Below are 15,488 nucleotides of genomic sequence, written 5' to 3'. Positions count from 1 at the left end.
CTTGCTTGGATAGTGCAACCCAGGAGGGCCCCCGGGAGGAGGGGACATTTGAGCTGGGACCTGCAGAAGGAGGAGGAGCTGCTCTGTGAAGTGGGGGAAGAGCGTTGCAGGATCTGGGTGGCAGAGAGCCTGGCATGTTTCAGAACTTATAGATGCCGCCACGGGGCAGAGCCATGGTGGGAGAGGTGGGAGAGGACATGGTGATGCAGGGCCTCGGGGCCACCTGGCAGCCACATCAGTCCACATCTCGGAGCCTCCATCCCCGTCCTACCCAGTAAGCTATGGCGAGGTCACAAGCTGGTGATGGAGAGCTCCTGGTCCTTGTCTGGCACAGAGGATCACTCCACAGACAGCAGGGGCCATTGTCCTTATGACAACAATGACATCATCACGGTGATGGTATCATCATGGTGATGATGATGTCATGGTGATGACGTTGTCGTGGTGATGATGACATCATGGTGATTATGATGATGTCACGGTGATGGTGTCATCATGGTGATGATGACATCATGGTGGTGGTGGTGATGTCGTGGTGGTGTCATTGTGGTGATTATGGTGTCATGGTGATGGTGTCATCGTGGTAATGATGATGTCATGGCAATGATGTCGTCATGGTGATGGTGTCATCATGATGACATCATGGTGATGACAACATCGTGGTGATGACGTTGTCATGGTGGTGATGGTGTTGTGGTGATGGTGTCGTCGTCGTGGTGATGTCGTCATGGTGGTGATGTTGTGGTGATGAGGTCAAGGAGCAGGAAGCATGGACCCCGCTCAGCAGGAGCCCCCTCTGCAGACAGGGCCTCCTTGTGCCCTGTGACAGTTCGGGGAGGTGCTGTGGGGCCCAGGCCTCTGAAGGAACACAGCTCCTAGAGTCACAGGCTGAGGGGGTCTGGGCCTGAGGCCACCTGCTCAGCACCCACTGGAGCAGGGGTCTGGTGGTGGCTGGTGGGCTGCAGTGGGCATCTGAGGTTGGTGAGGTGGTGGGAATAGGCGAGGCCTGCAGGGGAATCAAGGCAGGCCAGTCCCGGCAAGCAGGGCAAGCTCAAGCCGAGGGCCTTCACCACGAAGCCTGGGACGCTTTCAGGAGCCGCCGGAGGCAGGTGGTCGGGACTGAGGAAAGGGCCTGGCTCTCGAGCCTCCTGGCCTGGGCCCCGGGCTGCATGCCCCAGGGCGAGGCTCGGGACCTCTCTGAGCCTGTGCTTCCAGAAGCTGTGAGGTGAGAGCAGGCTCTCAGGGCGGGTGAGGATGGCAGCAAGTGTCGTGAAGTCCCTTCCCGAGCCTGGCAGTGCTCCCCCATCGTCGCAGGGGGTGATGGCATCCCCATCGTGTAGCCACGCCTTCCAGGAAACAAACGCACTCGGAAGGACAGTGCAGATGGTGGAGTGCAGCTTATTACACTGGTGGCCCAAGGCAGAGTCTCTCTTAGCCAAGGACCCCAACTATTTTTTGTGAAAACCTTATATACCCTAAGTGTACATGCCCAAACCCGCCTCCTCAAATTCCCTGAAAGTAGTCTGAACAAAGGAAAAGAAAGATACAAAGTTAACCTGTGATTCATATGCCTAATTGTGAAAAGAAGAGAAGCGAAAAGCAAAGGAGAAAAGGAAAGATATAAACATCTGAATGCAGAGTTCCAAAGAATAGCAAGAAGAGATAAGAAAGCCTCCTTCAGCGATCAATGCAAAGAAATAGAGGAAAACAACAGAATGGGAAAGACTAGGGATCTCTTCAAGAAAATCAGAGATACCAAAGGAACATTTCATGCAAAGATGAGCTCCATAAAGGACAGAAATGGTATGGACCTAACAGAAGCAGAAGATATTAAGAAGAGATGGCAAGAATACACAGAAGAACTGTACAAAAAAGATCTTCACGACCCAGATAATCACGATGGTGTGATCACTGACCTAGAGCCAGACATCCTGGAATGTGAAGTCAAGTGGGCCTTAGAAAGCATCGCTACGAACAAAGCTAGTGGAGGTGATGGAACTCCAGTTGAGCTATTCCAAATCCTGAAAGATGATGCTGTGAAACTGCTGCACTCAATATGCCAGCAAATTTGGAAAACTCAGCAGTGGCCACAGGACTGGAAAAGGTCCGTTTTCATTCCAATCCCAAAGAAAGGCAATGCCAAAGAATGCTCAAACTACCGCACAATTGCACTCATCTCACATGCTAGTAAAGTAATGCTCAAAATTCTCCAAGCCAGGCTTCAGCAATATGTGAACAATGAACTTCCTGATGTTCAAGCTGGTTTTAGAAAAGGCAGAGGAACCAGAGATCAAATTGCCAACATCCACTGGATCATAGAAAAAGCAAGAGAGTTCCAGAAAAACATCAATTTCTGCTTTATTGACTATGCCAAAGCCTTTGACTGTGTGGATCACAATAAACTGTGGAAAATTCTGAAAGAGATGGGAATACCAGACCACCTGATCTGCCTCTTGAGAAATTTGTATGCAGGCCAGGAAACAACAGTTAGAACTGGACATGGAACAACAGACTGGTTCCAAATAGGAAAAGGAGTTTGTCAAGGCTGTATATTGTCACTCTGTTTATTTAACTTCTATGCAGAGTACATCATGAGAAACGCTGGACTGGAAGAAACACAAACTGGAATCAAGATTGCTGGGAGAAATATCAATAACTTCAGATATGCAGATGACACCACCCTTATGGCAGAAAATGAAGAGGAACTCAAAAGCCTCTTGATGAAAGTGAAAGTGGAGAGTGAAAAAGTTGGCTTAAAGCTCAACATTCAGAAAACGAAGATCATGGCATCTGGTCCCACCACTTCATGGGAAATAGATGGGGAAACAGTGGAAACAGTGTCAGACTTTATTTTTCTGGGCTCCAAAATCACTACAGATGGTGACTGCAGCCATAAAATTAAAAGACGCTTACTCCTTGGAAGGAAAGTTATGACCAACCTAGATAGCATACTCAAAAGCAGAGATATTACTTTGCCAACAAAGGTTTGTCTAGTCAAGGCTATGGTTTTTCCTGTGGTCATGTATGGATATGAGAGTTGGACTGTGAAGAAAGCTGAGCGCCGAAGAATTGATGCTTTTGAACTGTGGTGTTGGAGAAGACTCTTGAGAGTCCCTTGGACTGCAAGGAGATCCAACCAGTCCATTCTGAAGGAGATCAGCCCTGGGATTTCTTGGGAAGGAATGATGCTAAAGCTGAAACTCCAGTACTTTGGCCACCTCATGCGAAGAGTTGACTCATTGGAAAAGACTCTGATGCTGGGAGGGATTGGGGGTAGGAGGAGAAGGGGACGACAGAGGATGAGATGGCTGGATGGCATCACTGACTCGATGGACGTGAGTCTGAGTGAACTCCGGGAGTTGGTGATGGACAGGTAAGCCTGGCGTGCTGCGATTCATGGGGTCGCAAAGAGTCAGACACGACTGAGCGACTGATCTGATCTGATCTGATCTGAAGCCTAGGTAGTTAACAGTGGACAATTATCAGTAGGCCTGTGATCATACCCCAATAAGCATAATAGAATGTATGATTGTATTTGGTTACACAGATAATTAGGGTATTCTTTTAGATGAGGGAGAGTCTACGTACCAGCCCTGGGGCTCTTCCTTCCAGGGGCCTGGTTTTCCATTGGTATGTCATTTCCATAGATACTGGGCATAGAGCTTAAAGTCCACAGCCCAGCCCAAGGTGCAGTCCTGCTTCAAGATGGAGCCTGTTCTGTCTATCTCCTCCTTCACCCAAGTAGACCACAGGATGTCCGTGGTGCCTCCTGAAGCCTGGATGCTAAGGGTGTGTGAGTGCGCATAATTCTACCGAGATGGGCCCTTCATTAATGTTTCAGAGGGTCTGTGATCCAGAAAGAGTTGGGGGTTGCTGCCACCAATGGCCCCCTGGCTACGTGGACCTGCCTGTCTGACCCACATGTGGTCCCAAGGAGCAGCTGGGGGCAGCCTCTCAGAAAGAGCCCTGGACCCCTGGCCTGAAGGTCTGAGTTTCCAAGTGCTGCTTGCTGGGGCTGTGTGACGCAGGAGACGTCCCCATCTGGGGCTCAGTCTGCATCCTGTGGGCACCACCGCCCCGCCACCTCCCTGGGTATGAGCACAAGTGTGCATCTGGCACAGCCATGCATCCCTTGGCCCCTCGATGAGCTCTTGCTGTGAGCAGAGGTTCGTCATTACTGAGTCCTGTCTCCAGGGAGCCCTGGCCGATGGAGCTGGTTACAAGCTTGTTGACTTAAAAGACAGTCAGAACCTGAAAATCGAGAGTTGTTTAATTCAGTGGGAAATTTCAGGACTTCGAGCCCAGGAGACAGCATCTCAAGTGACCTTGAGAGAGCTGAGGTGGGGCGGGAATCCAGGTTATAAAGAAGTTTGTGACAAGGGGCTGGTGATCTGGACATCAAAAGATTGTTAATTATGGAAAACCAGGTATCTCAAGTTCAGGAATTTAGTGCTTCTCTGTGTAAGGGAAGATGCAAGAGCCTGGACTCGCTGAAATCATTCCTTTCACACACACCTCACCTGTCTGAGACCAGTGTCCTGTTTTCACATCCGGAGCTTCCTTTCCTCAGGGCTCACCGTCAGGAGTGGCTGCAGTGTGATGGCTCTTAGATAGCGAATATTCTTCTCCTTCCTGCATTCCCTCAGGGCTCAGCGGCTCACACCAAGGGCTGCAGTCTCTGATATGACTGTGACACCCTTGTTTACTGATACAGCAGGAAATATTCCATCTCAGTCCTTACTGAGTCCTGTCTCCGGGGAACTCTTGCCAGCAGAGCTGGTTACAAGGTTGCCGACTTAAAAAAAATAGTCACAACCTAATCGTGGAGAATTACGTTTTGTTCGGTGAAGATTTTTAGGACTTCAAGCCTGGGAGACAGCATCTCAAGTAGCCCTGAGAGAATGGCTCCAAGGAGGAGGGGAGGAGTCAAGTTATATGGAAGTTTTGCAACAGAGGAGGAGGGGCGCCAGTGATACTGAACCTGCCTGCCAAAGCAGGAGATGTAGGAGACGTGGGTTCCGCCCCTGGGTGGGGAAGATCCCCTGGAGGAGGAAATGGCAACCCACTCCAGTGTTCTTGCCTGGAGAATCCCAGGGACAGAGTGGCCTGATGGGCTGCAGTCCCAAGGGTCACACAGAGTTGGGCATGACTGAAGCGACTTGGCACAGCACAGCATAACACATGAGTAGTCGGAACATCACAACTGTTTCTGTGCGATAAAGAAAACCAGGTATCTCAGGGGCTTTCCAGGTGGCAATAGTGGTAAAGAACCCGGCTGCCAATGCAGGAGACATAAGAGACCCAGGGTCGATCCCTGGGTCAAGAAGATCCACTGGAGGTGGTCTCAGCAACCCACTGCAATATTCTTGGCCTGGAGAATCCCATGGACAGGGAGGAGCCTGGGGGGCTATGGTCCCCAGGGTCACAAAGAGTCAGACACGACTGAAGCGATTCAGCACGCAGCAGAAATCTCAGCTAAGGAATTCAGCACTTTTCTGTGTATGGGAAGGCAAAGAGTCTGGGTTCACGGAAGTCATTCCTTCCACGTGCATTTTTCCATGGGCATCTCTGCTCTCTGAGCCAGAATCCTGCCTGTTTTCACATCCCGAGCTCCTCTGTGCTCACCGCAGACTGCAGCCTGATGGCTGTTGGATGGCAGGTATTGTTTTCCTTCCTGAGTGCCCTTAGGGCTCAGAAACACACCTTCAGAGGGCCAGAATCGCTGATGGACTGTGACAGCCTTGTTCACTGATACGGCAGGAGTACTCCATTTCTCAAGGTGAAGTCAGGTCCTCGCCCTCAGAAAACTACCTGTGGCCATGAGATGCTAGTGGGAGCCTCCCTGACGTTTCACGGGGCATCAGGCCTCCAGATCTTCGGCCCTCAGATGGGCTTCACTGCTCTCTGACCCTCTTCCCTGGCAGGTGTGAGACCGCTGTGGGGTGGAGGCGCCCGGTCTGGTTTATTTCTGTGTCCCGGCACCTGATGCCCCACAAGTGAGTGAGGAGAGAGCTGTCTCCAGCCCTCCCAGCTCTCCGGTCACCCCACTACCCAGGAGCAGCCTGTGCAGGGTCCTAGGCACACAGGTCCCCTTTCCCACCCTGGGGTGTTCCTTACAGAGGGAACCAGAGTACAGTTCGCTTAGATTGGTGGCTGTGAAGCAACTCCTATTGTTAAATTTTCAAGCATTTTCCACACTGGTTGTTAAACTGAGCCATTACCGAAAAGCACATCAAGTGTACTTGAGATTCATAAATTATATTTAAACCACAGGTAACAGAGACAACTTCCCCTCTCCCTAATTCCTCTGCCAGTTTTCACTACCATCTGTGTCCTTGGGGTGGGTTGCCTCCATCGCATCTGCATGGAAGGCGTATTCTACAGCAAGTTCCCCTGGGCGCCTCTTTCCAACTCATTCAGTAGCATCTCCTGGAAGCTTGAAACTGGCTGTGGTGTGAGTATCCACACCACGGGGAAGGAGGAGGCTTGAGGACCCGGGAGCCTGCGGTGACGGTGCAGTCAGGAGAGGCTTTCTGGAGGAGCTGAGACTCAGACCCAGGTCTGGGGATTCGGGGTGGGGGGGAGTTCCCCAGGTGGACCGGAGGGGCCGGCATTCCAGGCAGAGGAAGAACGGGGTGAAGGCACAGATAATTCTCATTTTACAGATGTCACAGCTGAGGTCGTGCCGCTCTGCACAGCTGGGCAGGCCTGGAGCCGGGACAGGGTTCCTGTGAGTCTGGCTCTTGGGCCCAAGGCCTTTGCACAGTCCCGTCCTGGACAGTGACCAACAGGCCAACCCCCAGCTGAGCATGTGGGACCCCTTCCATGCCTCCTTCCCAGGGGTGCTCCTGGGGGAAACAGTGCACCCCCAGAAGTGAGGGCCGTCCCAGAATGTCCCTCCACCCAGGCACTGTGCCTCAGGCTTGCTTCCTGCCGGCTCAGGCAGGAGCTTGGCCAAGCCTGGCCTTGGTGGGTACCTAAGGTGCGGGGGAGGCCAGCCTTCTCCAGGGAGCCTTCAGGAACCAGTGACTGGGGGAGTTGGGCTGGGGTCAGAAAGCCTCTGGGGCCATCTGTGCTCTGTGGCAGGCAGCGCATGTGTGCTGAGTCGCTTCAGTCGTGTCCCCCTCTGCCACCCTAGGGACTATTGTCTGCCAGGCTCCTCTGCCCATGGGATTCACCAGGCAAGACTACTGGAGTGGGTTGCCATGCCCTCCTCTAGGGGATCTTCCCAACCCAGGGATCGAACCCGTATCTCTCCTATCTCCTGCACTGGTAGGCAGGTTCAACTAGCTTTGGCTAGCAGGCAGTTGAGGGGGAGCCCGGGACAGGGGTCCTGACTCTGCCGTGAGTGGGATTACCTTCAGTGCCAGTGGCCAGCTGCCAGGAGCAGGGTGCCTCAAGCCCTTCTCCCCTTGGAGGCAGTGGGACCAGCCGGGGGTGATAAGAGGTTGTACTACAGACCCCACAGCTGTAGCCTGGAGTGAGGGACAAGCTGCTTGGGCCCTGCAGTGCCCACGGGCCCTGCCACTGCCCCCTGTACCAGCAGGAGGCCCCCAGGTGGGAAGCACGGGGCCACCCTCATTACGCCCTTCTCCCCTTCTCAGCTTAGAACACGGCGACCCCTGTAGCTCCCCTCCCGTCTCCTCCCTCCCACGTGTCATCACTTGGGAGACCCAACCCCAGACCCACCCAAGGGCCCTAAAACAGGAGACCAGAGGCCGCAGGGGGGCTGGACGCCACCCCGTGAGCCCACTCCAAACTTCTTCCCAGGATCCCTGTCCACCGCCACCTCGGAGCCCTTTGCCCCTCACCCCCACCTCCCCAGGGCCGTGCCCTGAGGACCAGCATCCCGCTCAGGCCTCTGATCTTTCTCTGACCCCCCTGCACTCCTGTTAACCAGTCCCGGCCTCACCCTCGGGGTCTTAGGACTCTGCGTCAGGCACCCACACGACACAAGCCCAGTGGGAGGAGACACGGCTTTCCCCGATCCGTCCTCTCTGGCATCTTGCTGGCCCCACAGTCACAGGGAGGGTCATGACGTGGCCCCCAGAAGCTGGTGCTGCTCTCTGGATGATGGTTCTGAGTCCCCGTGGGCTGAGCTGTGGGTTCCCCAGCTGGTCAGGAGACCCTGGCTCAGCACCATGGGTATGAGTGTTTTTCTGACCCTGTTCCTGTCTGCGGGTCTGAGATGGCAGCAGGCGGTGGACGGCCCCTCCCCGGCCGAGGCTAGCTGGATGGGATGTGTGTGTCCCCGTGTGTGGCGGTGTGTCTGTGAGGGTTTGCTTGTGGGTGCCAGTTCTGAGGCCTCTAGGCCTAGGTTCAGTCAGGAGGGACTTTAGAGCTTCCCTGGTGGCTCAGAGGTAAAGACTCCACCTGCAGTGAGGGAGACGTGGGTTCCGTCCCTGGGTCAGCAGGATTCCCTGGAGGAAGAAATGGCAACTCACTCCAGTATCCTTGCCTGGAGAATCCCAGGGACAGAGGAGCCTGGCAGGCTACAGTCCATGGGGGCCCCAAAGAGTTGGACACAACTGAGAGACTCACACTTCCTGTGACTCAGCATAAAGGCGTCCCTTGAGTCCCCTCCCCCGTATCATGCCCGTGACTGGGCTCCAAAACCCAGGGCAAGTCACACAGGGCTGTGATTTCTGTGAGAGATATGCCTGGCGGTGATGGCTGTTTCTGCTTTCCATCGTTCCCCACGTGTCTTCACACCATTTTCTCTCTCGATCATCACAGTAACCTTTAGGAGGATGTGCTTTTTAAATTCAAGAAAGCACTCTTTTTTCTGGCAGGAACTAGGTTTTTTAATGATAAAATTCACAATTGCAGCCATTTAAAAATATACGGTTGACTGCCTTTAGCGCGTTCTCAATGTTGTGTGGCCTCCACTGCCTCTGCGAAATTCCAGAACTCGGTTCTTGGGTCCAGGAGGAAACCGCATGCCCACCGACCAGCTGTTCCCCAGCCCCCTCCTCTTCCAGCTCCCGGCAGTGACTGAGCTGGTTGTGGTCCCTGAGGATGTTCCCCACTCTGGATGTTTCCTACAAATGGACTCACTTAGCCTGTTTCCTCGCCCATCCGTGTTGTAGCAAAGGTCAGAGCGTCACGACTTTTTCTGGATGAATCATGTTCCCCATGGCACTGGTGGTGAAGAGCCCGCCTGCCAAGAACCCTCCTGCAGCAGGTTTCTGATCCCTGGGTCGGGAAGATCCCCTGGAGGAGGGCATGACTACCCACTCCAGTGTTCTCGCCTGGAGAATCCCCGTGGACAGAGGAGTCTGGCAGGCTCCAGTCCGTGGAGTAGCAAAGCGTCAGGCGCGACTGAGTACTCACCAGTCGTGTTCCAGAGTCTGAATCGACCTCATCTTGTGTACCCCTTTGTCCTTCAGCGGGCACTTGGGTTGCTTCCGCTTTGGAGTGGGTGTGATAATCTGCTGTGAACACGGGTGTGAAGGTACCTGTGCGAGTCCCCAGTTTTGGTCTTTGGGGATCTGCTGGGTCTTGAGGTGATTCTGCTAAGCATGAGGAGGAACGGCCAGGCTGGTTTCCATGCAGCCTCTCGGAAGCCACACTTCTTACATGGGGGCGGGAGGGGGTTTTGAACCAGGCCCTCTGGGGGCGCAGCTGGCCCTGCTGCATGCTCCCGCCCCCCTTTCCATCTTCTCCCCAGCTCCTCCCAGGCAGCGGGGAGGGCCAGCCTCACTCCTCCTGGGAAGCCCCCCAGGAGAGGGTGCCGTGCCCACCTGAGCTGGGTCTTGAAGGACAAGAAGTTACTCAGCACCGGCTGAGGAAGACAGACATAAGGGCGAAGGAAGCAGACACCTGCAAAGAGGAGTCTAGAATTTAGGTGGCGTCAAGTGGCGACAGAGGTGGCTCTATCTCAGATCGTAATAACTGTGCCCAGGGCTCACTGTTCCTGCCCAGGGCCGGGCTCAGCCCTAGGAGCTGACCTGTGCTGACTCGTTCACCCCACAACTCCAGGGTGTGCCAGGGTGACCCCATTTACATGTGAGTAGGCTGAGACTCTAGGCAGGCTAGCTGGGGCTCAGAGAGACAGGAAACTTGCTCGGGGTCACACAGCAGAGGTGGGTGGGGAGAGGGAGGATTTGAACTGAGGCCTGGGTCTGTCTGCCTCCATGTCCTCGTGCGAGCAGTGGGGACACTTCCTGCTCACACAGCAGCCATGAGAAGGAAATAAAACGGTACACGTGACCATGTGTGCACACCCCCTGCCGTTTCCAGGCCTGATTTGCATTCGGTCTGTGGTGGGAGAGGCTTCTGCAGGTGTCAGGAGTCAGGGCTCTGGCCCCTGCTTGGCAGCTGCTCACCGTGGGTCCCCTAACCATCTCTCTCTCCTCTATGCCAGCTTCTGTCCACTGCAGAGCAGACTGGTGGGGATGCAGAGGGAAGCTGGGGAGCCAGGCACACCCAGGGAGACCCCCTCATCCTCTCTGCAGGCCCTGCCTCTGGGGATGCAGAGGGAAGCTGGGGAGCCAGGCACACCCAGGGAGACCCCCTCATCCTCTCTGCAGTTCCTGCCTCCGGGGATGCAGAGGGAAGCTGGGGAGCCAGGTGCACCCAGGGAGACCCCCATCCTCTCTGCAGGCCCCGCCTCTGGGGGTGCAGAGGGAAGCTGGGGAGCCAGGCACACCCAGGGAGACCGCCCCCATCCTCTCTGCAGTTCCTGCCTCCGGGGATGCAGAGGGAAGCTGGGGAGCCAGGTGCACCCAGGGAGACCGCCCATCCTCTCTGCAGGCCCCGCCTCCGGGGATGCAGAGGGAAGCTGGGGAGCCAGGTGCACCCAGGGAGACCCCCCATCCTCTCTGCAGGCCCCGCCTCCGGGGGCGCTTGGCCAGGCCACTCACTGCCCCGCTCTGGGTTTCCCTTTTCATTTGCAGAGACACCTGTCGCCCGAGGAGTTCCAGGAAGTGTTTGGGATGAGTGTGGAAGAGTTTGACCGCCTGGCCCTCTGGAAGAGGAATGACCTCAAGAAGAAAGCCCTGCTGTTCTGACGCTGCCAGGGGGTGGGGGGACCCTGACCATGGGCGCACTTGCGGGAACCACCAGACCCCCTCCTCTTGCACTCGGCTATGGCTTCTCTGTCCACGGCGGGCGGGTGGGCGGTGGGCGCCTGGGGAGGGCCGGTTGGTGGGGACTGGGGGTGGGAGGAGGTCCCGGAGCAGGTGGAGCCCCCGTTTCTGGTTTCTGCCATCACCACGCCCGCGCCTAGTCTGCGGCCCAGACCCCTGGCTTTGCACTGTCCTTCCCCACTGCCGCTTGCCATCAGGAAGGAGGACGCGGCAAGGTCACTGCCCGGAGATGCAGGACCACTTAGACGCACGCAGCCCACCCTCCCACCTCCCTGCAGTGTCTTCCCCACGCTGGGCCTCCGGGGCACACAGAGGGCGGGAGTGGATGCCCGAGGAGGCGTAATCAGTGGTGGGCGCTGACGGGTTCCGGTGGCTGGGCACCCGGCTCCTGGTATCCGTGGCCCCGCTTCCCTGCTCAGCCTGGGAGGCACGGCCTGGCATGCAGGCCCCCGCCCCCCGCCCTGGGCCTCCCCGGGGCTGTCAGAAGCATGGGGGTCGATTTTTGCAGCCTTCGTGATGGATCTGTGTTTAGTGAGGACCTTCAACCTGAAGGCACACCTTCTGCCGGGGCCCTCCGTGCGCCGTGTTCCTCTTGCAAGGTCATCCCTTAGATGCCTAAGCGATATCTTTAAAGTTAACACAGAAGTTTTTATTTTGTTAAAGAGTAGAGCCTACTTAAACACAAAGACGACATATATAAAGAGTTTAATTTTATGGTCCCGCTGAAAGGGAGCGCGCCCAGCCTTATTCTCCACCTTCGCATCCGTGTGCTTTGTGGTTTTGTGTGTGCTCCTTGTCTGCTTCCTTCGTGCTTTTTTCTTTTGTTTCTTGGCCTGTCACACAGGTACCCCCCCAGGCAGACCCCCCCCCAGCCCACACACCCCCCACCGCGGTTTGTAAGGACGCCTAAAGTATGGCCGCCCTGCGTTTCTCGCTGTCGTTTTCCAAGCCTTGCAGAAAATATCCTCCCTGATGGCCACAGCCCCCGAATCAAGGGTTCCCACGGCCCCAGATAACGCTTGCGCAGCTTGCAGAGCGTCCTCTTGGTCACGTGGCCCTGGAGTCCCGCTTTGCCCGCTCCGCCCCCTATAAAACACCCCCAGCGAGGGAAGGCTGGTGTCCGGTCCTGAGACCAATGACACCCAGACCCTCCGGGAAGACGGGATGGGAGATGCTGTCTAGACCGGCAAGGTCGGCAGGGGGACCTGCCGGCCGTGCAGGTGGGATGTGGTACCAGAACGCTGGTACAACGCATCGAGGGGCCTATGAAACATGGCGCAGGTGTCCCCAGAGTGTGGGCACAACCTTCGTGCCGCCGCGTCTTCCTGTGCGTCCTGGACTTCCCCGTCTGTTCAGTCCGCGTGACTCAGCCCCCTGTAGTCCTGCTGTGCACCCGGCTTCTCACCAGCGCGGCTCGGCCAGGGAGGGGGTTCCTCAGCACCTAGTAAATGCTTCCCTCCACGTCGCGAGCTGAGCCCGAGCCGCTGGAAACCCCTATTTTCTCACTAGTGAACGTCTTGTCAGACCAGGGGAGCCTGGAAAAAATAAAGGATGATGTATTACAACTTGTGAAAGTGAAAAGCTGCTTCTTATAAACGCCTGTCATTTCCAGCCACGGGCCCCCGTCTGCTGCCAGCGCCTGGGGAGGGCATCCGCGAAAAGTGGTCATCCTGGAAGCGGGCACAGAGCCGGGGGTTGGACAGACCCCGTGTCAGCCGTGGGATGGCCCTAGGACAGCCCTGGCAGAGACAGCCCCTCGGGCTGGGGCCCTGAGCCCCTCACCTAGGCCAAAGTGCTGACGGGAGAGAGGCTGATACCTGCTGCCGTCAGGCTGGGGAGACAGACCAGTACACAGACCATGATAAGACTGACCCTTTGGAGAAGGTCCCCAAAGCAAGCCCCATACACACCCCAGAGGTCAGGGGAGGCTTTCTGAGAAGGCATTGCCAAACTTAAGTCTTGCCAGATGAGGACGTGTTCCTGGAGGCCAGTGAAGGGACAGGAGAGGACACAGGGCTGGAGATGGCATCCCGGGATCCACAAGTAGGCTGTTGGTTGTGGCCCTGGAGCTCGTGGCTAAGGAAAGGACGGGCGCCTGCCCAGTAGGTTAGCAGCTGCTGCCCTGGGATGAAACAGTCTGTAACCTCCACCTCTGTTCACTCAGGCTGCTCTAACACAAACCGTTGACTGGAGCCTCAGACAACTAAACGCCGAGTTCTCTTAGTGCTGGAGCCTGGAGCCCCAGGATCAAAGTGCTGGTCGGGCCAGGTCAGATGTGTGGGCTGTGTCTTCACCTGGCAGACAGAGAGCATCTCTCTTCTCACCTAGCCAGCTTCTTTCAAGGGCACTGGCCCCCTTGTTGAGGGCCTCACCCTTGCGACCTGATTACCTCCCAGAGGTCGCCTCTTACTGCGTCACATGAGGGATTAGGGCATCGGTTATGCACGTATGGATGTGAGAGCTGGACTGTGAAGAAGGCTGAGCACCGAACAACTGATGCTTTTGAACTGTGGTGTTGGAGAAGACTCTTGAGACTCCCTTGGACTGCAAGGAGATCCAACCAGTCCATTCATTCTAAAGGAGATCAGTCTTGGATGTTCTTTGGAAGGAATGATGCTAAAGCTGAAACTCCAGTACTTTGGCCACCTCATGTGAAGAGTTGACTCACTGGAAAAGACTCTGATGCTGAGAGGAATTGGGGGCAGGAGGAGAAGGGGACGACAGGGGATGAGATGGCTGGATGGCATCACTGACTCGATGGACGCAAGTTTGAGTGAACTCTGGGAGTTGGTGATGGACAGGGAGGCCTGGCGTGCTGCAATTCATGGGGTCGCAAAGAGTCGGACACGACTGAGCGACTGAACTGAACTGAACTATGAATCTGGGGACACATTTAATCCACAGCAATCTCTAATCTTATTGTGATGACAGTGATGACTCTCACGAAGCCCCAAAAGCCTGTCCACATGTACATACTGTGCCCTGTCTTAGTATATACTTCATGATGCAGGACAGAAATGAAAGCATTTCCCTCCCCACCAAGGACAGCCCATCAGAGGTCCTGGTTCTACCCAAAGCATCTCTCGGCATCTCTCCAACTCAGCAGACACCTTCACGGAATTATCCAGATCAGAAAACAGCCTGAGACTAGAAGGTGGTAGTTACCAATGGCCCTGGGACACAGTGTACACCTGGCCTGTCCCAGGCGAACCGGATACGTGGCCACCCTGACCATACACCCTCTACCCTCACCTCTCACCTGAATGAACACAGCTTCCCAGTCACCTTTCTGGTCCCGGTCTTGCCTGGGGGCAGATCATTTCCCACCTGACAGCTGCAGTGATGCGGCCACAGGTCAGATCATGTCAACGTCCCAACAGGCACTCTGCCCCCTCCCGTAAGTCACAGCTATGCTGCCTTCGTTCGGCACAAGCTCTGAGCTTTTACACACACTCTCCTCCATCCCAGGGCTGGGGGCTGCTGTTTCTTCTCCAGGTGGGGCCCCACTCTCCCCTCTTGGTTCAGCTCTGAAGTTCCCACCTCAGACAGTCCAGTTCACTTCAGTTCAGTCAGTTTCTCAGTCGTGTCTGATTCTTTGTGACCCCATGAACTGCAGCACGCCAGGCCTCCCTGTCCATCACCAACTCCCAGAGCTTGCTCAAACTCTCAGACAGGCCCTCTGCTGACTCCAGGAATTTCCCCACCCATACCCAGAGGTCATTATGCCTGCCTGTATGTCAACACATTCTTGTCTTTTTCTTTCTTCCCCCAAATCAAATTTTCACTTTTATTTGGGGATTGTTTTGTATTTTCTCTCTTCTTTTAATTTTGTTATATTTAAGAATTCATTTTATTGAAGTATAATTGATTTTTGTTGTTGAGTTGCTCAGTCGTGTCCAACTCTTTGCAGCTGCATGGACCTCAGCACACCAGGCTTCCCTGCCCTTCACTATCTGCTGGTGTTTGCTCAAACCCATGTCCATTGAGTCAGTGATGCCATCCAACCACCTCAGCCTCTGTCGTCCCCTTCTCCTCCTGCCCTCAATCTTTCCCACCATCAGGATCTTTTCCAGTGAGTCTTCTCTTTGCATCAGGTGGCCCAAGTATTGGAGCTTTAGCTTCAGCGTCAGTCCTTCCAATGAATATTCAGGATTGATTTCCTTTAGGATTTTTTAGCTGATTTATAATGTGGTGTTAATTTCTGCTGTGCAGCAAAGTGATTCAGTTATAATCGTATGTGCATTCTTTTCCACATTCTTTTCCATCATGGTTTATCACAGGATGTTGAAGAGAGTTCTCTAGCACATTCTTCTTGTCTGTTTCCTGACACTTTCCCTCCGAGAGGGCTGGCAGTTTTACAACAGTGCTCTGTGACCCAGGACGTCACTGGAGTATTTG

General features: G+C 55.0%; 1 protein-coding gene across 12 annotated transcripts in view; it reads left to right on the top strand.

Annotated features, from left to right (window-relative positions):
- Positions 1-12,655, top strand: part of ABLIM2 (actin binding LIM protein family member 2) — a 170,234-nt gene extending 157,579 nt beyond the window's left edge. For 11 of the 12 annotated variants that reach the window (XR_009737171.1, XR_009737167.1, XR_009737166.1 and 8 more), the window contains one exon: positions 10,899-10,911. Coding sequence is in view for 1 of the 12 variants with exons in the window: in XM_061420938.1 (XP_061276922.1) it covers positions 10,899-11,012 (114 nt within the window). In the remaining 11 variants the exon portion in view is untranslated. Of the gene's footprint in view, positions 1-10,898 lie in introns of all 12 variants that reach the window. The other variant, XM_061420938.1, reaches the window with a different exon arrangement.
- The last annotated feature ends 2,833 nt before the right edge of the window (positions 12,656-15,488 follow it).

This window comes from Bos javanicus, chromosome 6 (assembly GCF_032452875.1).
Source record: "Bos javanicus breed banteng chromosome 6, ARS-OSU_banteng_1.0, whole genome shotgun sequence".
In the NCBI taxonomy this organism is placed as follows: Eukaryota; Metazoa; Chordata; class Mammalia; order Artiodactyla; family Bovidae; genus Bos; species Bos javanicus.
This window is presented reverse-complemented; position numbering and strand designations above follow the sequence as displayed.